The 21520-nt window shown below is 44.9% G+C and overlaps 1 protein-coding gene across 1 annotated transcript in view; it reads left to right on the top strand.

Moving 5' to 3' along the window:
- The window catches only part of carmil2 (capping protein regulator and myosin 1 linker 2), a 41673-nt gene that overhangs the window by 18003 nt on the left and 2150 nt on the right, over window positions 1–21520 (top strand). The window contains exons 18-37 of the mRNA XM_020456584.2: window positions 1661–1757; window positions 1871–1925; window positions 4046–4218; window positions 4337–4405; window positions 4543–4636; window positions 4717–4815; window positions 5489–5617; window positions 5732–5845; window positions 6043–6218; window positions 6390–6477; window positions 7240–7329; window positions 7484–7550; window positions 9013–9362; window positions 12979–13085; window positions 14048–14780; window positions 14879–14983; window positions 15291–15327; window positions 18918–18992; window positions 19119–19490; window positions 20118–20228. Of these exons, the coding sequence (XP_020312173.1) occupies window positions 1661–1757; window positions 1871–1925; window positions 4046–4218; window positions 4337–4405; window positions 4543–4636; window positions 4717–4815; window positions 5489–5617; window positions 5732–5845; window positions 6043–6218; window positions 6390–6477; window positions 7240–7329; window positions 7484–7550; window positions 9013–9362; window positions 12979–13085; window positions 14048–14780; window positions 14879–14983; window positions 15291–15327; window positions 18918–18992; window positions 19119–19490; window positions 20118–20228 (3141 nt within the window). The remainder of the gene's footprint in view (window positions 1–1660; window positions 1758–1870; window positions 1926–4045; window positions 4219–4336; window positions 4406–4542; window positions 4637–4716; window positions 4816–5488; window positions 5618–5731; window positions 5846–6042; window positions 6219–6389; window positions 6478–7239; window positions 7330–7483; window positions 7551–9012; window positions 9363–12978; window positions 13086–14047; window positions 14781–14878; window positions 14984–15290; window positions 15328–18917; window positions 18993–19118; window positions 19491–20117; window positions 20229–21520) is intronic.

The following is a 21520-nucleotide window of genomic DNA, read 5'->3' as shown; positions in this document are numbered from 1 at the left end:
CGAGTGTTGCTTTAGCAGTATGCTTAGGGTCATTGTCATGCTGGAAGGTGAACCTCCGTCCCAGTCTCAAATCTGTGGAAGACTGAAACAGGTTTCCCTCAAGAATTTCCCTGTATTTAGCACCATCATTCCTTCAATTCTGACCAGTTTCCCAGTCCCTGCCGATGAAAAACATCCCCACAGCATAATGCTGCCACCCCCATGATTCACTGTGGGGATGTTGTTCTCATGGTGATGTGAGGTGTTGTGTTTGTGCCAGACATAACATTTTCCTTGATGGCTAAAAAGCACAATTTTAGTCTCATCTGACCAGAATACCTTATTCCATATGTTTGGGGAGTCTCCCACATACCTTTTGGCAAACATCAAATGTGTTTGCTTATTTTGTGGTCCTATGGACAGATACTCCAATCTCTGCTGTGGAGCTTTGCAGCTTGTTCAGGGTTATCTTTGGTCTCTTTGTTGCCTCTCTGATTAATGCCCTCCTTGCCTGGTCCATGAGTTTTGGTGGGCGGCCCTCTCTTGGCAGGTTTGTTGTGGTGCCATATTCTTTCCATTTTTTAATAATGGATTTAATGTTGCTCCGTGGGATGTTCAAAGTTTTGGATATTTTTTTATAACCCAACCATGATCTGTACTTCTCCACAACTTTGTCCCTGACCTGTTTGGAGAACTCCTTGGTCTTCATGGTGCCATTTGCTTAGTGGTGTTACAGACTCTGAGGCCTTTCAGAACAGGTGTATATATACTCAGATCATGTGACAGATCATGTGACACTTAGATTGCACACAGGTGGACTTTATTTAACAAATTATGTGACTTCTGAAGGTAATTGGTTGCACCAGATCCTATTTAGGGGCTTCATAGCAAAGGGGGTGAATCCATATGCACAAGTTTTTGGAAATTTCACTTCACCAATTTAGACTATTTTGTGTATGTCCATTACATGAAATCCAAATAAAAATCCATTTAAATTACAGGTTGTAATGCAACAAAATAGGAAAAATACCAAGGGGGATGAATACTTTTGCAGGCACTGTAATTTAAACTTGGTTCTGGAAACACAGTCAAAAGCTGGACCGCTGAGAATAGCTCAAATCAGGCCATGTTATTTCTGGAACAGGCAGATAAGATCAGGCAGGCAGGGCTCCCAGCCTCCCACAGACAAACCTCCATGCAGCACTGAGGAGTGACCAAGGGCAGGCACATCAGTGTCAGTCAGAATAGACACAGCACTGCTGGGACACTGAGGCTCCTGCACCTGCCTGTCTCCCAACCAATTTCCTCATCCATATTCATCCGGTACAGACAGAGCTTGGACAACAATTTATAATGAAGAGAGGATACTATGGTGTATTACTGTAACCATGTAGCATGAGCACTTCTGGGGATCACACCGACATCACACTGACCAAGACTATGATGATGTGGTACAATCTCCTACACTAGCCAGTGGCTCAGATATAGAGACCATTCGTTTTCATGGAGAATGCACCTTTCAAAAGGCTCCTGGGAATCCTAATTGGTGTATTTATGACTGAGTAGGCTCAACATAAATTGAGCTGACATGAGATGGCTTCCTCAAAGCATACAGATATACAGCATGCAGAATGTCTACTCTTCTACAGTGAGTTACTGATATACATCTCTCTCCTCTCAGGTTTTGAGAGTGACATGGTCACCTTGGTGCTGTCCATCGGTCGTAGTCACTCCATTCGCCATCTGGCTTTGGGACGCAACTTTGCCATGAAGTCCAGGTGAGTAATTTAATCTGTCAGAACCACTGTTTTCTATTCATCTACCTGTCAGCTGTCTCTTCACTCTCTCTCTCTCTCTCTGTCTCTCTGTCTCTCTCTATCTCTCCCCACAGAGCTCTAACAGATGTCCTACAGCGTATCGTCCAGCTCATTCAGGAGGAGGAGTGTGTGAGTGCTTGATTTCGAACAGTGCATTCGGAAAGTATTCCGACCCCTTGACTTTTTCCATATTTTGTTATGTTACAGCCTTATTCTAAAATTGATTGAATAAAAAATGTCCTCATCAATCTACACACAATACCCATTAATGACAAAGCGAAAAACTGGTTTTTAGACATTTTTGCTAATTTATAAAAATGACAAAAACCGATACCTTATTTACATAAGTATTCAGACACTTTAAAATGAGACTTTAAATTGAGCTCAGGTGCACCCTGTTTCCATTGATCATCATTGGGATGTTTCTACAACTTGATTATGGTAAATTCAATTGATTGGGCATGATTTGGAAAGGCACACACCTGTCTATATAAGGTCCCACAGTTGACAGTGCATGTCAGAGCAAAAGCCAAGCCGAGACATCAAAGGAAATGTCTGTAGAGCTCCGAGACAGGATTGTGTCGAGGCACAGATCTGGGGAATGGGACCAAAAAATGTCTGCAGCATTGAAGGTCCCCAACAACACACTGGCCTCTATCATTCTTAAATGGAATACGTTTAGATCCACACTTCCTAGAGCTGGCCGCCCGGCCAAACTGAGCAATCGGGGGAGAAGGGCCTTGGTCAGGGAGGTGACCAAGAACCCGATGGTCACTCTGAAAGAGCTCCAGAGTTCCTCTGTGGAGATGGGAGAACCTACCACAAGGACAGCCATCTCTGCAGCACTTCACCAATCAGGCCTTTATGGTAGTGGCCAGACTGAAGCCACTCCTCAGTAAAAGGCACATGACAGCCTGCTTGGAGTTTTCCAAAAGGCACCTAAAGACTCTGACCATGAGAAACAAGATTCTCTGGTCTGATGAAACCAAGATTGAACTCTTTGGCCTGAATACCAAGCATCTGGAGGAAACCTGGCACCATCTCTACGGTGAAGCACGGTGGAGGCAGCATCATGCTGTGGGGATGTTTTTTAGCGGCAGTGACTGGGAGACTAGTCAGAATCGAAGGAAAGGTGAACGGAGCAAAGTACAGAGAGATCCTTGATGAAAACCTGGTCCACAGAACCTCAGAATGGGGCGAAGGTTCACCTTCCATCAGGACAATGATACTAAGCACACGGCCAAGACAACGCAGGAGTAGATTCAGGACAAGTCTCTGAATGTCCTTGAGTGGCCCAGCCAGAGGCCGGACTTGAATCTGATCGAACATATCTGGAGAGACCTGAAAATAGCTGTGCAGCGACGTTCCCAATCCAACCTGACAGAGCTTGAGAGGATCTGCAGAGGAATAGGAGAAACTCCCCAGATACAGGTGTGCCAAGCTTATAGCATCATACCCAAGAAGACTCGAGGCTGTAATCGCTGCCAAAGGTGCTTCAACAAAGTACTGAGTAAAGGGTCTGAATATTTATGTAAATGGAATATTTCAGCTTTTTTTTATATACATTAGTAAAACATTTTTACCCTGTTTTTCCTTTGTCATTATGGGGCATTGTTTGTAAAATGATGAGGAAAATAAACAATTTAATCCGTTTTAGAATAAGGCATAACCAAATGTGGAAAAAGTCCAGGGGTATGAATACCTTCTGAATGCACTGTACATAGGGCAGAAGCCTCGAAGTTAGAGGATGAGTAACCTGGTGGTAGACGGCTAGTGACCGTGACTAAGTTCAGAGCAGGGTACTGGGTGGAGACCAGCTGTGATTGCTATTTAACAGTCTGATAGCCTTGAGATAGAAGCTGTCTCTCGGTCCCAGCTTTGATGCACCTGTACTGACCTTGCCTTCTGGGTTGTAGTATTCTCCTGTTTCCTGCTAGGAGAGCTTTGTAATGATGGAGTCTCTGTGGAAGCATAGTCCTCTGGGACCTCCCCTTGAGTGAAATAAATTATTTTAATTACCCCAAATCCTTCTCCAGCGAGACAAGGCCCGCCTCAGTAATTACACATTGAGCAGCTGAGACTCGTACAGTATACAAGGCTCATTGAAATCAGGCAGACATTTTCTCTGAGTATCAAAGAGCCAGATGTCAGGCTGAAGGTCATGTAATCCAACTGAAGTCTGGGCTCTGATTGGACGGATCAGATCAGTGGTGTATGTGTGTGTGCATGTGTGTGCGCCATGCCCACAGCCCCTGGAGTCTCTGTCAGTGTGCGACTCCAAGCTGAAGACAGGCACCACCATCCTCATCAACAGCCTGGGTTGCAATGCCAGCCTCACTAAGATAGACATCAGTGGCAACTGCATCGGAGACACTGGAGCCAAGATGCTGGCCAAGGCCTTACTCATCAACACTAAACTCAGGTAACCTAGCTATAACCCAACCTAACCATAAACTGACCTGCCCCAACCTTGCCTACCCTAGCCGCAATCTGGAATTATATAACCTGACCTGACCTGCCCAGTGTATATCCCTACACAGGACTCTGGTCTGGGACAGGAACAATGTGACAGCCAGGGGATTTCTGGATGTGGCCAATGCTCTAGAGAGGTAAGTCATAGAGAGGAAGAGTCTCAGTCCATCAAACAGGAATATTGCCTAAAAGATAACGTTACCCCTCTTTTCCTGCCTTTGAATGGTTGATTAATTCCTTATTCTTTTCTCTCTGTGTGTATACATAAACACAGGAACTTCACACTGCAGCACATATCCATCCCCATGAATGATGTCACACACGGGTATCGTAACAGTCCTGAGAAGACAGAGGAGGCTCTGCAGAAGGTGAGATTGGGTTGTCCGAGAGGTGCATGATAAAAATGGATGTCTGAGTCACCCTGGTATAAAACACCTGTTGTGTCCAGATCCAGTCGTGTCTGATCAGGAACAGCCAGAGAAAGTCTGCAAGCCCAGACCAGATACTAAACCTCCAACAGGGCCTGAAGACCGTACGCTCTGAACAGGTGGGTCAGTCCTTGTTCTTGGAGGCAACAGAAATATACACTGAGTGTACAAAACATTAGGAACACCTGCTCTTTCCATGACAGACTGACCAGGTGTATCCAGGTAAAAGCTTTGATCCCTTATAGATGTCACCTGTTAATTCCACTTCAATCCGTGTAGATGAAGGGAAGGAAACAGATTAAAGAATGATTTTTAAGCCAATTGAGACATGGATTGTGTATGTGTGCCATTCAGAGGGTGAGTGGACAAGACAAGAGATTTAAGTGCCTTTGAACAGGGTATGGTAGTAGGTGCCAGGCGCACCGGTTTGAGTGTCAAGAACTGCAATGCTGCTGCAATGCTGCTGGGTTTTTCCTGTGTGTATTAATGGTCCACCACCCAAAGGACATCTAGCCAACATGATACAACTGTAGGAAGCATTGGAGTCAACGTGTGCCAGCATCTTTGTGGAATGCTTTCAACAACTTGAGTCCATGCCCATTGATGAATTGAGGCTGTTATGAGGGCAAAAGGGGGTGCAACTCAATATTAAGATGGTGTTCCTAATTTTTTTGTGCACTCAGTATATTAGTGTCTGTATGTATGAGGGTCTGTTCCTTTCCCATAGTCCTACATTTCTGGCACATTTGCCATTCTCACCCTGTGTCTGTCTGTCTTCATCCCACATCTCAGCTGGTTCAAGGTCTGTGTCAGAGGTTACAGGAGAGTGTCCGACCTTTAGCCCCCTGCAATATACAGGAAGTGCAGTCAGACATATTGGCTGCAGAGGAAGTGCTTCATAATACTAAAACCTCCATTATGGTAAGGTATCTTTGAGTCCCACTGATACGAAATGTTCATCTATGTTTTTGAGAGGTCTAGATTCAACATTTTGAGAATGGTGAAATATCACTAATAAGTTTGTTCAACCTCTAGCTATTGCCTTCACTTTATGATCTGGTGAAGACACCCTCCAGTGGTGCAATGCTGCAACACATACTGAATGACACGGCCAAAACAGTCACCAACGAAATAACAGAGGAGATTCAGGTAATACTGCCATTTTTGTTTCTGCATCATGTGTGTGAACAATGTATATGAGGCACATGGTATCAATGTCACTTACCAACCACTGATGACGATCAACATTCAGACAAATTGAAGAGATATGTCTAAACCTGCTACATGTGGTAGGGAAAGTCTCAGGAGAGGTCATCCAGGTGACTGGTATGCCATGTGTGTTCCAGGAGCTGGCTCAGGCCTTGTTGCAGTCAGCCCAGACCCTCTGTCCTAGGGTCACCCACAGGTCAAGTGTCTGTGAGCAGCTGGCTGACTGTGTGGCTAAGAAGTCCAGACAGACAGCTCTGTTCATCCAGGACACCTTCATGCAGCACATAGGAGAACTCATCAGTAACAAACTAAGGTAAACCGCTGAACACGAACCGTTACATCGTACATAATCCTTGTTGTTTTGTGTCATGCTCATGGAATTGTTCCACCCAGTGCCTCCCACATCTCTCATTAAGCTCACTGGTGTTGCTTAGGATTTACTTCTCCCCTTCCAATATTTCTTTGTTTTTCATTTCTTTTTCAGTGAACTCAAACTGTCAGTCAGTGTCTCCTTGGTGGAAAGTATCATTGATGAGGTTCTGCTGGACTTGTCTGTGGCTCAGCAGAAATTGGTGAGAGAGTGAGAGAGTGAGAGAGTGAGAGAGTGAGAGAGTGAGAGAGTGAGAGAGTGAGAGAGAGTGAGAGAGAGTGAGAGAGAGTGAGAGAGAGTGAGAGAGAGTGAGTGAGAGTGAGTGAGAGTGAGTGAGAGAGAGTGTGTGAGAGAGTGTGAGAGAGTGTGAGAGAGTGAGAGAGAGTGAGAGAGAGTGAGAGAGAGTGAGAGAGAGTGAGAGAGAGTGAGAGAGAGTGAGAGAGAGTAAGAGAGTGAGAGAGAGTGAGAGAGAGTGAGAGAGTGAGTGAGTGAGTGAGTGAGTGAGTGAGTGAGATATTAAGCTACACTACATCTACCCTTAAAATACAGTTTACTTAACAAAAGTTGTTCCCTACATACAAACTACTTTGTGGTAAATGATCATATCTAAATTTGAAATGTCTTAGACAACAAATTGCAAGAACAGATCACTCTGGAGTTTGATGTTAACAGAATGTGTCATTTTGCCTATTAAACAGAAAGCTGTTTCATGTAAGAACTAGGTCTGATGACGGGTCATATTTTATTTTAGCAAAAAGGTAGTGTGAGGTTCCAATAGATAGCTACACCTATACATGGAAAAAACAAGTTATTAACTACTGAAAACACTGAGTTCAACTACCACCAAACTACTGCATAATGTAGTTAAATTACTAGTTGAACTATGTATTTCCCTACTCCGCAACACTCGTTGTGTTGGGTGTGTTCGATTAGTATAACTGATCACCACCCTCCCTCACCTCAGGACCGTCATATGAGGGAGCAGACCACCTCTGGACTCAAAACCAACGTCCCTCATCTACGAGTGGTAGACCATGACTTCCCCATGGATGATGTAAGAGCTCTAACATAACCCCTCTCTAAAACACACATAACCCACCATACTAAACAGTATATGTCATACCATTGTACCAGTCTACACAAGTATCTACATGACCTGCATTAGTTCTTGTTTAATACAACTATCTGAATTTCTCTCTCTTTCTCAGTATGTTCCTGTCATTTGGAGGAGCAGCATCCACTCCAAGAGTATCCGTCCAGCACCCTCAGTGAAAAGTAAGAACCAGGCTTGTCATCAGTCTAATTCTAATTTATTATACAGACTTTTTATTAGGAAAGCTTGGAGTCTGGGATGAAACTAGGCAGATCGATTACAGTGTTAATCAGGTTTAGTTATTGGCTGCAGTCTGCTACAGAAAAATGCCCTTGACCTGTGATGTCAGCAGCTGCAATCAACCGCCACTGTGATTGGCTTAGAAAAAGGTTTCAACCAGAATTCACAGTTGAAAAGGTCAGGGGTCGTGTCTAAAGCATTTAATTATCCAGTTAGGAGTGAGCTCTAACAAAAGAGGGTCAGAAGGGCAGTAACATGAAAATAATGGAGCCGTCACAACAAAGAGGGAGATTCCACTAGAGCAATATGTTTCAGGATTGTTCTGCGTAAATCCCTTTAGTGCAATGTGCTCTTAAGTACATCCCAAATCAGATTTGGAACCAGTCAAAATGTGTCAGTGTGTTACACTCCTCCTGTGAGTAGAAAATAACACTGCACTTTTTTAGCTCCTTGTCTGTGGAAAACTCTGTCAAGAGGCACCTTTAAGCCCATGTGTTTTACTGAACGTGAAGGGGTTATTGCTTATGTGTGTCATTCATGCAGCCCGGAACACTTGAGGGGCTGTCCCCCAATGCGTCTTGGGAGTTCCCCCTCCTTGTGATAGTGCTGTGTCAGGGTGCTGTAGGGTTAAGGTCCCATATCGGAGGGGAGATTCTGGCGGGCGGTGATGTAGGGGGGGGGGGGGTTAATACTCTAGCCTCAACAAAAGATAATCAGCTGCCTGTCCAATAAAAAGGGCTGTGGCTAACTGGAGCATGGCCGGGTTACTTTCAGACCACTGAACCTCAGTTGGGGGGACAGGGGAGGGAGGGAGAGGGGGGCACCGGCTTACAACCATTGTACAACACCTCCCCCTCCTTTGCCACTCTCTCCAGCCGTCCTGCTCTGCCGCTACCTGCAATCTGTCTCTCTCCTCATTTCTTTCTCTCTTGCGCCATCTCTTTTTTTGCTCTCTCCCTCTCTCGTCCGTCATTTAGATTCAGTGCTGTAAATCTGTCTGATTAGTCTCCTCTCTTCTCTGTGCTGTTGAGCCTATATCTATTGTCATCCGTCGGACTCCTCTTCCATCCATATTTTCTGTTTGTAGCTCAGATTTTTTTATTTGTCCTCTCCTCCCCCTTTCTTCATCAATGGTCTCTCAATCACTATTCTCAGCTCGTCCTCTCTCTCTCTCTCTCTCTCTCTCTCTCTCTCTCTCTCCCCCATTATATCTTACATCCCCTCCCAGTTTGTTATCTCCATGTTATACATAGTTGCCCTATTTTTACATGCATCCTATCATACGTCCTGTGCCTTTGTGTGTTGGTACCATTCCCTCTCTCTGTCCTCCTCTCTCTCTGTCCCCCGCTCTCTGTCTCTGTCTCTCTCTCTCTCTCTCTCTCTCTCGTGTTTCTCTCTCTGCAGGTCTCCTGGATGTGGACTCGGAGCAGCAGGCAAGAGAGAGCATGCATTATCAGCAGGAAGGAGCATGGGTAGGAGGGAATGTGCAGGCGTTGTCGTCAACGACGACACTGTCAGTCACAGTGGGAGGCCAGCTGAAATCCGAAAGCCCCTCCCACACAGGGAGAGAGGCGGATGCTGCTCCTGCTCCTGCAGCTGCTGCGGCTCTTAGCAACAGTGAGCCCCGGTGCCCTGAGCCCGCACCTCCTCAGGCCCCTATGGACCTGCCCATCGACTGCCACACACTGAGGCACTACACCCGCTCCAGGCCCAGACCTAACCGCCGGAACAGCAAGCCGCCCAGGAAGACCCAGGTAAGAGGCAACACGACGAGCACCATGGAGGATGGGGATGGAGGGAAGAAAGGGAGGCACAGACAGAAGAAGAGAGAGTGGGTGGGATGCAGGGAGAGGCTAATCAATTGTAGCGACAGAGTTGCTTTCTGACAGAAGGCTGGATGAGAAGGGATGGCGAGAAAGAGAGATGAGGGAAGAGAAAAATCAGGGGAGAGCAGAGAGGATGGTGATAGAGGGGGAGGGAAGAAGAGTTGTGATGGCGGTATTCAGGTTATTGCAGCCACAGCAGCAGAGGCAGTGTCAGTGGCTTGCAGCTCTGGGCATTCTCTCTACATCTCCCTCCTTCCCTCTCTCTGTCGATCTGATTCTATTTCATTGTCTTGTCAGTGCTGCTGCTGTAGCTGTTGATGTGTTGAGGAGCCATTTCTGTTTATTTTCTCCATATTTCCCCTGCATTAACGGTAGTCCTGTGGTTCTCAGTGGTGGACTGGGGGCTGTCAGAACAGGGCGCTCTCCCCTCACTGATTCTGGATGGCTCTGCTCTGTGTGACTGCTGTAGCGTTTTAATTATTCATGTTTTCACATCAAGGAGTGCTCCCTCTCTTTCACTATCGCTCTCCTGTCAATGCCCTTAGGAGAATCCCTCTTTTTACAGTGTAATATTGTTAAGGATTGTCAACGGGAACTGGTTGTGCACATGTGTGGGTGTGTGCCTGTGGGTATGTGTTTGCATGTATATATTCATCGTCGTGTTTGATTAGAATGTCTCAATGTTCAGCTGGTGCTTGGTGATGATTGATGGAGGTCTAGTGGTCTGTCTGTCTGTCTGTGTGTGTATTTTCCTCTGACACTGTCTGTTTTGCCAACTGATCAAAGACAGCTCTCTGTTATGTGTGAAAAACAATGCTGCAGTCATCTTATCAGCAGCACTTGTTCAAAATAAATTGTTTTCTTTGTAACATCATCTGTGTGTGTGTGTGTGTGTGTGTGTGTGTGTGTGTGTGTGTGTGTGTGTCTGTTGTTGTTAGTGCTGCTACATTGGTGTTGTAGTGTGATTCATTGTTGGTGTAGTAACATGGGAATTGTTGTTCTTATTGCAGGTAACACTGTGCAATGGAATGTTTACCAATACCACATTAACTGGGTGTCTGTATCCCCTGTGTTGTCATTACTGGAACACAGTGTCTACACTTTGTTCTTTAGACTGTATTCAAGGTGCCCCATTCTGTACTTCTGTATTTCCAGTGCTGTCGCTGGTTACCTGTGTGTCTGTAATACGATTGAAACAGTCCTGGGACCTGTGTGTCTGTAATACGATTGAAACAGTATTTCCAGTGCTGATGTCTGTGTCCACCTGTTTTCCTGAATAGTGATTGAAACAGTCCTGGGACCTGTGTGTCTGTAATACGATTGAAACAGTCCTGGGACCTGTGTGTCTGTAATATGATTGAAACAGTCCTGGGACCTGTGTGCCTGTAATACAATTGACAGTTTATTCATTGCTTTTGTCCATGGTTACCTGTGCTTCTGTATAGTAATTGTTCATGCAGTTCATCCCTGTGTGGTTATCTGAGCCTCTGGGGTCACTATGCAGTCAGGAAGGACGGGCGGCCAGCTCAGATCAGAGATTTTCTGGAGAGGACGACTCTACTCCTCAGTTACCACAGAGATGAGAGGCAGATAGAACCACTTTACCCTTCTATGGAAAAGGCAGAAGTTCACATATACTTGAAGCTAAGTGTTATGTAGCTGAATTTCTAGTTTTTTTGTGTCTGGATCTATAGGTTTTTATGAACATAAAACATGCATGTGTATCACAAGTAGGTTTGTCTAATGTGCATGTTGATAATGTAGCTAGTTGGCCTGGTGAAATAAGGGGCCAGGTGGTGGTTGTAGCTTGGAGGGCTGCTGGCTGGCTGTGTTGACTGTGGAAAAGGAAAGGGCAGGGTCTACTGTCATTCTGCTGTAACACTCACTGTGGTTGGTGATGGTGGTGGGACTGCTCCTTCTTCTGGGTGTGCCTGCTGCCTGGCCCACTTTGAATATGCTCACATGACTATCGACTGTATATTATTCCTGCAGCCGCATTTTATTACAGCTGTAGAAAAATGTAAAACAATCTGCTCTGGGTTTTTATGTAACAGCATTCCTCCCCAGAAAATGTCTTGCGTCAATGTTGCAGAGAGAGAGCTTCTTGTTGTCATGAGGTTTGCTCATAAACCATTCACTTGCCATCACTTAGTGCAATGTTGAAGCCAAAGCACAGCCAGTCCAGTGCTATATGAGGAATTTCACAGACAGCCTAGCAGTTGATTTCTGCAAATGGTGGGAACTCCGACTGAATGATGCTCTGGGAATGTGGGGGAGACTATTCCTTTGAAATCCAAGATATCATATTATCAAACATATGTCAGTGATTTCTCTTAGATTTGATGCTCACGGTTAATTGACTTCTAGAATTAGTTTGAAATATCATTGAATGAGCAGAGCCCTCTACCTACATTGACATGTACTGTATGTGGGAAAAGGCCACCTATTGATGTCCTATTTACCATAATAGAAAATACACTGCAAAGACAATAGAGTCCCACCCCCTTCTACATTATGAAGAAACCAATGGACACACCCCTACCACACAGTCTACCAGTAACTGTTGCTATGCTAGATATATAGATAGAGATATAGATATAGAGATATAGATAGGGTATATATATGAAAGTGTTAGTGTGTCGTCATCAATGGAAACACCATCCTTGTGCTTTATGGCAAGTATTTTTCTCTTCCTGAAGATAGAGTGGAGTGATGGGGATCGTTGCTCTCTGATTGGCTGGGAGGTACTAAATTATTTATAATCCATTTCTCATGCGGCGTGGCACACCATTTGCATACGTTTGTTATAGCTGTTCTGCAGTGGGTTGGTTCTCCTGCTCTCTGTAACCACAGCGCCTAAAGGCCTCTCTCCTCCCTCAGTCTGTTCAGCAGCAGCTGCACTCATAGACTGGCTAAATACAGAACATCGTCTCAGACACTGAGAAAACAGTCCTCGCCTTCACTCTCTTTCCACCCCTAAAAATTGTCAGCCAAAACTAAATGTCAAAATATCGTGCACTGCCTGTTTGTATTTGAGTAAGCGACAGACAACCATTAAGAGATTGCTCTTCCCACCAGCCTGCTAAATAACAGTGAATAATGAATCTTTTAAATCATCACAGTATGATCCAAACTAAAGAGCTGCTCTTCAGACTGGAACAGAGGAGAGAGTGGTGGTGGTGGTGAAGGGGGTGTCTGAGAGATATAATCATATTGTGGAGGATCAGGGAGAGGATGGGGCTGAGGGGTTGTGTTCTCTGCTGGGACCTGAAGCACAGATGTGCCTGCTGCAGACACACACACTAATGGTCTATAGAATAGAGAGGATGATCTATTGTGTGCGTGCGCATGCGTGTTTGTTCATAAACATATATTTTTCTCTATTGCATATCTGTTGGCAAGCATCATAATCAGTATGTATACTGTGAGAGTGTACTCAGCCTACACTATTCAGTCACACAATGGTATTACCATAAGCATCCGCCAAGCCTCTCTGTCATGTGTGTATGTGTGTGTGTGTGTGTGTGTGTGTGTGTGTGTGCAGGAGCAGGCAGCTGAGAGTGAAGAGAATGGAGCCAATGAGACCATTGGCAGGGTGGATGAGGGAGTAGAGGAGTTCTTCACTAAGAAGATCATCCATGATGACTCTCTGTAAGTATCCATATAGTAAACCTCCAAGTGAATACACCTTTCCATACTAACACAGATACGGCATGGATTTACTGCATGCACCCACACTAAACAAACCAACTAACACTGGCTCTCTGCACCCACACTAAACAAACCAACTAACACTGGCTCTCTGCACCCACACTAAACAAACCAACTAACACTGGCTCTCTGCACCCACACTAAACAAACCAACTAACACTGGCTCTCTGCACCCACACTAAACAAACCAACTAACACTGGCTCTCTGCACCCACACTAAACAAACCAACTAACACTGGCTCTCTGCACCCACACTAAACAAACCAACTAACACTGGCTCTCTGCACCCACACTAAACAAACCAACTAACACTGGCTCTCTGCACCCACACTAAACAAACCAACTAACACTGGCTCTCTGCACCCACACTAAACAAACCAACTAACACTGGCTCTCTGCACCCACACTAAACAAACCAACTAACACTGGCTCTCTGCACCCACACTAAACAAACCAACTAACACTGGCTCTCTGCACCCACACTAAACAAACCAACTAACACTGGCTCTCTGCACCCACACTAAACAAACCAACTAACACTGGCTCTCTGCACCCACACTAAACAAACCAACTAACACTGGCTCTCTGCACCCACACTAAACAAACCAACTAACACTGGCTCTCTGCACATGCATGTTCCCACACTCTCCACAAAGACTGACAGATATGGCAATACACACCATGCATACATACTGTACAAACAGAAAGATAACAGAATGTTTTCGCAGAATGTTTGTCTACTGTGGTTGAAAATGATGTATCCCAAATACACAGCATCCCACTGATCCCATCCCAAAAGCCACAAAATCCCATCACTAGATAGTGTGAACACTGAACAAGCACCACCACTGAATGGAGACTCAGAAGTGTTGTTGCTGTTTTGTGCTTCACCTCAATTGCAGAAAAGCGCAGAGGGAGGAGATCCTTGACAAAGCACAAGCCACAGAGTCAACTTCCACCACCCCTGCCCCTCCCAGCACGTCTGCCCCGGCCCTGCCCCCCTCCACCACCACCTCCTCTAGCACCTCTTCCTCCTCCGCGACTGAAACAACCACCCTTTCCTCCGCCCCCTCCAAAAACTTCAAGAAGAAGTTTGGGGACTTCTTCGCCTTCAAGAAAGGCCGTGCCAGCCGGGGGTCGAAGGGCGAGGTTTGCCCAGAGGGCAAGGTCAAAAAGACCTCCATTGCAGATCTAATCAGACCACTCAGGGAGGCAAAAGAGAAGGAAAAAGAGAGGGAGCGAGACAAAAAGGGGAAATTGGAAGAGGAGAGGGGTGCTAAGGCCACCAGTGTTAATGATTCTGATGCCACCACAACAGTAAGAGCAGCAGAGGACAACACCATGGCCCCCGCCACTCCCTCTGACGTCGCCACTACCTCCGCCTCCCTGCCCACCAGTGCCTATGCCCAGGAGAAGGGGACCCCCATGTCCCCCAGCGCTCTGACCCCCAGCCCCGTCATCAGCCCTATTGGGGGGTTCTTGGTGGAGAGGGAGAAGAGCCGGACTCTGGAGAAGAGCAGGACCCCAGATGGAGAGAGGAGGCTGAAGGCCACACGGCGCTCCCTCAGGGATGGGAAGTCCCAGTCCCTCATCCTGCTGACAGGCCTGGAGGATGGCACTGCCACACATGGAAAGGTAGGTACCACTCTGCACTGGTCAGAAAGCACATAGAGCCAATCTGTGATAAACAAAATGCACATCATTTAGATATGCCTTTGGTCATCCTCTTCCAGAAACACGCATCTGAGAGCACATCCAGCCTTGAGCAGCGTCTCCACGTCATGCTCCACCGCATGGGGGTGACCAAGACACCTCCTGCAGACACAAAGACCAGCCAGGTGTGTGTGTGTGTTAATGTGTGATATGAATGGTTGTGGACCACCCTTCCTGTTCTCTACTTGACTATTTCCTTTCTGTTCTGAGCACACAGCTGTAGTGGGATTCATGAAGGTTTACAGTACCTTTGTGACATTAATGTAATGTGACATGGCCTTGAATGTCTCAGTACCTGATGGTGAGGGTGTGACAGCCTCTGTATTGTAAATGATTTAATAGGGCTTATCCACTGCAGCCTGCATTTTCAGTCCAGGTAGGAGCACATAGGAGGATAACTCAAGAATAACATTGTCTTATATCCCCTTGTAGAACAAAGAAGAGGAGCTGAGAAAAGCCAACTCAGAGGGTAAGACTCTCCCCACTCCTCCTCAGTTGTGTGTCTGGGATCTGGGACTTCCTGTTCCTAGCTCCTCTTCACACTGTATGTAGGAGAGACTGGGGTTGGTTGTCACACTTACTGGTTAGTGTTTTCCTCTCAGGTTGAAGTTTATTGTCACAAATCTTGCCCTGGAGGCAGAACTGAGTGATTTCCCCTTAGATAGCCAATTTTGACTTTGCAGCTGGCCTATGTTGTAAAAATTCATGAAAACAAATGAGCTTTTTGGTCTTAATTTAAGGTTAGGCATTAGCGTTAGCTGTGTGGTTAAGGTTAGTGTTAAGGTTAGGTTTAAAATCAGATTGAATGACTTTGTGGCTGTGCCAGCTTGCGACTCCTTACGGAAATGAAATATATTGAAGATATCTTTTTCATAATAAGATATAACAGGATATTATCATATGTGTTGGGATATATTATAATATACCTGTATATATCATTATAAGCCATAATGACAAAAATATATCAAGCATTCTAATTATTTTAGATTAAAGTGCTAACAGTGTGAATGAAACAATAATACCCCAATAAAAGAACATGTACACACTACCGTTCAAAAGTTTGGGGTCACTTCGAAATGTCCTTGTTTTCCATGAAAACATCGATGAAATGAGTTGCAAAATGAATAGGAAATATAGTCAAGACATTGACAAGGTTATAAATAATACTTTTTCAGCAATTACAGCCTTGCAAACCTTTGGCATTCTAGTTGTCAATTTGTTGAGGTAATCTGAAGAGATTTCACCCCATGCTTCCTGAAGCACCTCCCACAAGTTGTATTGGCTTGATAGGCACTTCTTACGTACCATATGGTCAAGCTGCCCTCACAACAGCTCAATAGGGTTGAGATCCGGTGACTGTTGGCCACTCCATTATAGACAATACCAGCTGACTGCTTCTTCTCTAAACAGTTCTTGCATAGTTTGGAGCTGTGCTTTGGGTCATTGCCCTGTTGTAGGCCGAAAGTGGCTCCAATTAAGCGCCGTCCACAGGGTATGGCGTTGCAAAATGGAGTGATAGCCTTCCTTCTTCAAGATCCCTTTTACCCTGTACAAATGTACATAGAGGGAGCAGAGGGTCGGTTTGGGTAGGAGTATTTACTAGCCTCTCGAAGAACTTCATGATGACGAAAGTGAGTGTAACGGGTTGGTAGTCATTCAGTTCAGTTATTTTCACTTTCTTGGGCACCGGATGATAGTGGACATCTTGAAGCAGGCCTGATCTAGAGACAGATTGAAAATGTCCAAAAGCACAACAGCTACCTGGTCTGCACATTCTCTGAGGGTGCGGCTAGGGATGCCATCTAGGCCGGCAGCCTTGCAAGGGTTAACAGGTTTGAATGACATAAATATGTCCACCGTGGAGACCGTAAGCACATACAGTGGGGCAAAAAAGCATTTAGTCAGCCACCAATTGTGCAAGTTCTCCCACTTAAGAAGATGAGAGAGCCTGGAATTTTCATCATAGGTACACTTCAACTATGACAGACAAAATGAGGAAAAAAAATCCAGAAAATCACATTGTAGGATTTTTAATGAATTCATTTGCAAATGAGTATTTGGTCACCTACAAACAAGCAAGATTTCTGGCTCTCACAGACCTGTAACTTCTTCTTTAAGAGGCTCCTCTGTCCTCCACTCATTACCTGTATTAATGGCACCTATTTGAACTTGTTATCAGTATAAAAGACACCTATCCACAACCTCAAACAGTCACACTCCAAAATCCACTATGGCCAAGACCAAAGAGCTGTCAAAGGACACCAGAAACAAAATTGTAGACCTGCATCAGGCTGGGAAGACTGAATCAGCTCGGTCGTTTATTTTTGTAATCCTTTATCGTTAGAAGCCCCTGCCACATACGCCTCATATCCAACCTGTTGAATTGCTCCTCCATGCTGTCCCTATACTTGTCACATGTAGTATATTCATAAGTGAAAAAAGTAAAGCTGTAAACATTTGTGTTAACTCAATGTTTTGTTGAAAACAAGGAATGCTTTTTCACACAGGAAGAGGTGTGCGTGTTTGTGAATGTTGCTGACTCTGTTGGAGAAGCAGGTTCGGAACGGACCAAAACAGAACCAATCATAGACATCCATGTTTCCCAAGTTTTGACAGCACAGTATACAGTAGAGCCGAACAGAGTACAGTCAAGAAAAGTAGTGTATTCAGTAGAGTATAGTTCAGTAGAATACAGTATAGTATAATGTATCTCAACTGTACTGTACTCTACTGAATTCAACTCAACTGTACGGTACTCTACTTTGCTGTACTCTACTATACTGAATTAAACTGTACTGTACTATACTGTACTGTACTCTGCTGAATTAAACTCTATTGTGCTGAACTGTACTGTCCAAACTTGTGAAGCATAGAGGTCTTTTCAACATCCAGAAAACAAGTCTTCTATGCATCTTCTCAATGTAATTTAGCTTACTGGGCACATTGTTACAATGGAGATGGTTGTCAGATTGTGACAAGCAACCTAAACATCAATGTGACAACCATTCCCAATCTTAATTAGCATGCTAATTAAGATGCTAGTTACCACATGGCTTGATCTAGGAACTCACAAATAGGCTTGAAATAAAGCTCTCCCTTTCCTATAAAAAAAATAAAAATTGTTTATGTATACTCCCATCATACAACTATTTATTAAAGAAATAACAAGCATATTAATATTTAATTTCACAGATGAAAAATGCAGTTATTCCTCTCACCTCAGTGTTGTTATCCTGACCTGAATTGACCAGATGGATGATCTCTCCTATAGAGGACACACATTTTTATCTTGAAATGATTACACAGCCCCCCCCCCCCCCCCCCCCCCCACTGTATTATTACACAGACCCCCCCCCACACTGTGTGACATCCAACCCCTGGTCTCCCCTACAGATCCTTTCCTGCTGATAGGAACGTGGCAGCATCTCAGGTTTGCTGTAGACGTGGAGACTAAGTCAACTTAGAGTTGGCTGGTTGCGCTAGATGTCAATGTCTCATCTTATAGTTGTTGAATTGTAGACTGTCAAGTAAAAGTGTTGCTGTGACACTAATGATGTGATTTGACAGTAGATGCTAGTATAATGTCAACTGCAGTTGTTGTGCTTCTTCAGTAACCCTTGAAAATACAAAGGAACATATAGATAATATTCTTCTGAATTTTGATTTGATAAAAATGTAAAAACTGTGCTTATTTCTGTCAAATTCACCTTCAGATGGTGAAGGCCAGTGAGAAGACCAGAGAGGTAAAGGTTAACAGCGAAATCAATCCTACATCTATAAATAAAAGTGATACCTGGAGTTGACCGAAATTTAGAGCAGGTCAGAGAGGCTCACGGGAGGTCAGAGCTACACAGACAGGCCAGCCTGGGAGTAATTTCGTCCATCTGTCACTCAGTGCTGGAGGTCAGGGGTCAGTTCACACATCCACTCAGAGGGGAACTCTGCACTATCAGCCAATGGCTTGTGCTCTAAAGGTGTCAGGCTGCTTCAATTATGGAGGGGCTCATCGTATGTGTAGGTGAACTTCTCCGTTTGCTATAATCTTCTTCTCTTTCTCAGGTGCAATTCTTGACAAAAAACCTGAACCTCCAACCACGTTGATGAAGCCTCGCACTATGTCCACATCAGCTTCAGGTAATTCTGACACTTAAAGCTGGTGAATGGATGTCATGGATGTAATAAATCCACCCATACTCCAAACCGATATGTTAATGTTATGTTGCAGTAATGACTTCAGTGCTACCGCCCTTCTCTCCTCAGACACCAGGTGGCCAATCAGAGCAGGCCTAACTCCTCTGGAGGCTCTCCGAACAGATAAGCCCCTCCTCCCAGGACGACCCATCGGCCCCCTCCCTCCCAAGCCCACAGTGGCAGCCAAACCCCCTCTCCCTGCCCCCCAGCAGCCCCCTGCTGCAGCTAGGATGTCCCCGGGGTTCCCCCGGCAGCCAAGCAAAGCCACAGGCCCAGAGACCCAGCCAACAGAACCAGAGCCCTCCCAGAGCCAGACCCAGCAGAGGGAGCCCCCCTGCCCCTCCCCCCGCAAGGAGACTCCCCCTGCCCCATCGCCGCGCAGGGGACCCTCTGCCCTGGAGAGCAGGGAGCGCTCTGAGAGAGCACAATCAGTTACTGAAGGTACACTTATATACAGTCCTCACCTCTCCTTGGTGACAAAATATATGAGCAGCTTTGGTGTTTTTCTGTTTGAGCAGAAAAAGACCAAGCTAGCTTGTATTAGTCTCTTCTCTTTGTCTCTCCAACTCTCTTTGATTATTTGTCTTCCTTTATGAGCTTAATATTAAATAATGCAACAACAGTGAATGCTCAGAGCATGATAATTACTTCAGTGTCTCTCTGTTTTCATTTACTGTAATATTTTGTGGATGGCAGCTCCTAATGCACTTGTCTGTATTGGAAAGATTGTTTTACACAATCGAACAGAGCTGAGATCAATCCTGGGAGTCCATTTGCCAGGAGTTGGACTGTATTAGTTTTGACTCAGCAATGCCTAATTCGAATGACTGAATTACCACCACCAATATGAAGCACCCACTCATCTGATGTTATTTGGGTTCAGATTATGGCAGAGGATGGCATCCCAAACATGTGAGCCAAACATGTGTTGGGTAGTGCAATGCCTGGTCTGGTCTTTTTTTGAACATGAATGTCATTGTGACTCAAGTGTCAAGTGCCTAAACCCACCTCCAGTTATGTTGTGTGTGATTGTGTATCTGAGTCCTGTGTGTCTTGGTCGTCCCCTAGAGAGCCTTCCTAAACCCCGGCCCCGCATGAAGCCCTCTCCCCAGCGGAGAGCTGTGTCTGTCTACGACGACTCTCTCCTCCGAGAACATGCTGCTCTGCTGGACTATGAAGGTGAGCTCAGCAGCAGAGAGAGAGAGAGCACTTCCTGCTGGACACCACAGGCTACTGCAGAGGATCAGAGCCATATAAAGCCTACACTGTGTGTATACAGTGCCTTTAAAAAGTATTCACACTCCTTGACCTTTTCAACATTTTTTTGTGTTACAGCCTGAATTTAAAATGTATTAAATGTAGCTTATGTGTCATTGGCCTACACACAATACGTCAAAGTGTCAAAGTGGAAAAACATTGTTTTTAGACATTTTTACAAATTCATTAAAATAATGAATGTCTTGAGTCAATAAGTATTCAACCCCTTTGTTATGGCAAGCCTAAACAAGTTCAGGAGTAAATATTTGCTTAACAAGTAGCATGGATTCACTCTGTGTGCAATAATAGTGTTTAACATGATTTTTGAGTGACTACCTCATCTCTGTACCCCACACATACAATTATCTGTAAGGTCCCTCAGTCGAGCAGTGAATTTTAAACAGATTCGACCACAAAGACCAGGGAGGTTTTCCAATGCCTCGCAATACGCCCAGTTACTACAAAGATACAGGCATCGTTCCTAACTCAGTTGCCGGAGAGGAAAGAAACCGCTCAGGGATTTCACCATGAGGCCAACAGTGACTTTAAAACAGTTTAATGGCTGTGATAGGAGAAAACTGAAGGTGGATCAACAACATTATAGTTACTCCACAATACTAACCTAAATGACAGAGTGAAAAGAGGGAAGCCTGTACAGAATCCAACAAAATACATCACTGAGTACCACTCTTCATATTTTCAAGCATGGTGGTGGCTGCATCATGTTATGGGTATGCTTGTCATCAGCAAGGACTAGGGAATTTTTAAAATAAAAATAAACACAGGCAACATCCTAGAGGAAAACCTTGTTCAGTCCACTTTCTAACAGACACTGGGAGACAAATTCACCTTTCAGCAGGACAAAAACCTAAAACACAGGTCCAAATATACACTGTAGTAGCTTACCAAGATGACATTGAATGTTCCTGAGTTACAGTTTTGACTTCAATCGGCTTGAAAACCTATGGCTAGACTTGAAAATGTCTGTCTAGCAAGATTCAACAGCCTACTTGACAGCGCTTGAAGAATTCCTTAAGGAATAATGTGCAAATATTGTAAAATCCAGGTGTGCAAGCTCTTAGAGACTTACCCAGAAAGACTCAGAGTGGAATCGCTGATTCTAACGTATTGATTGACACAGGTGTGTGTCAAATACATTGAAAATACTAGCTGTGTTCATAGATGTCCTGCTGCACTTTGGATATGAGGAAAAT

This window comes from Oncorhynchus kisutch, linkage group LG22, assembly GCF_002021735.2.
Source record: "Oncorhynchus kisutch isolate 150728-3 linkage group LG22, Okis_V2, whole genome shotgun sequence".
NCBI lineage: Eukaryota > Metazoa > Chordata > Actinopteri > Salmoniformes > Salmonidae > Oncorhynchus > Oncorhynchus kisutch.
Note: the sequence above shows the minus strand (reverse complement) of the source record. Positions and strands in the feature narration are given on the sequence as shown.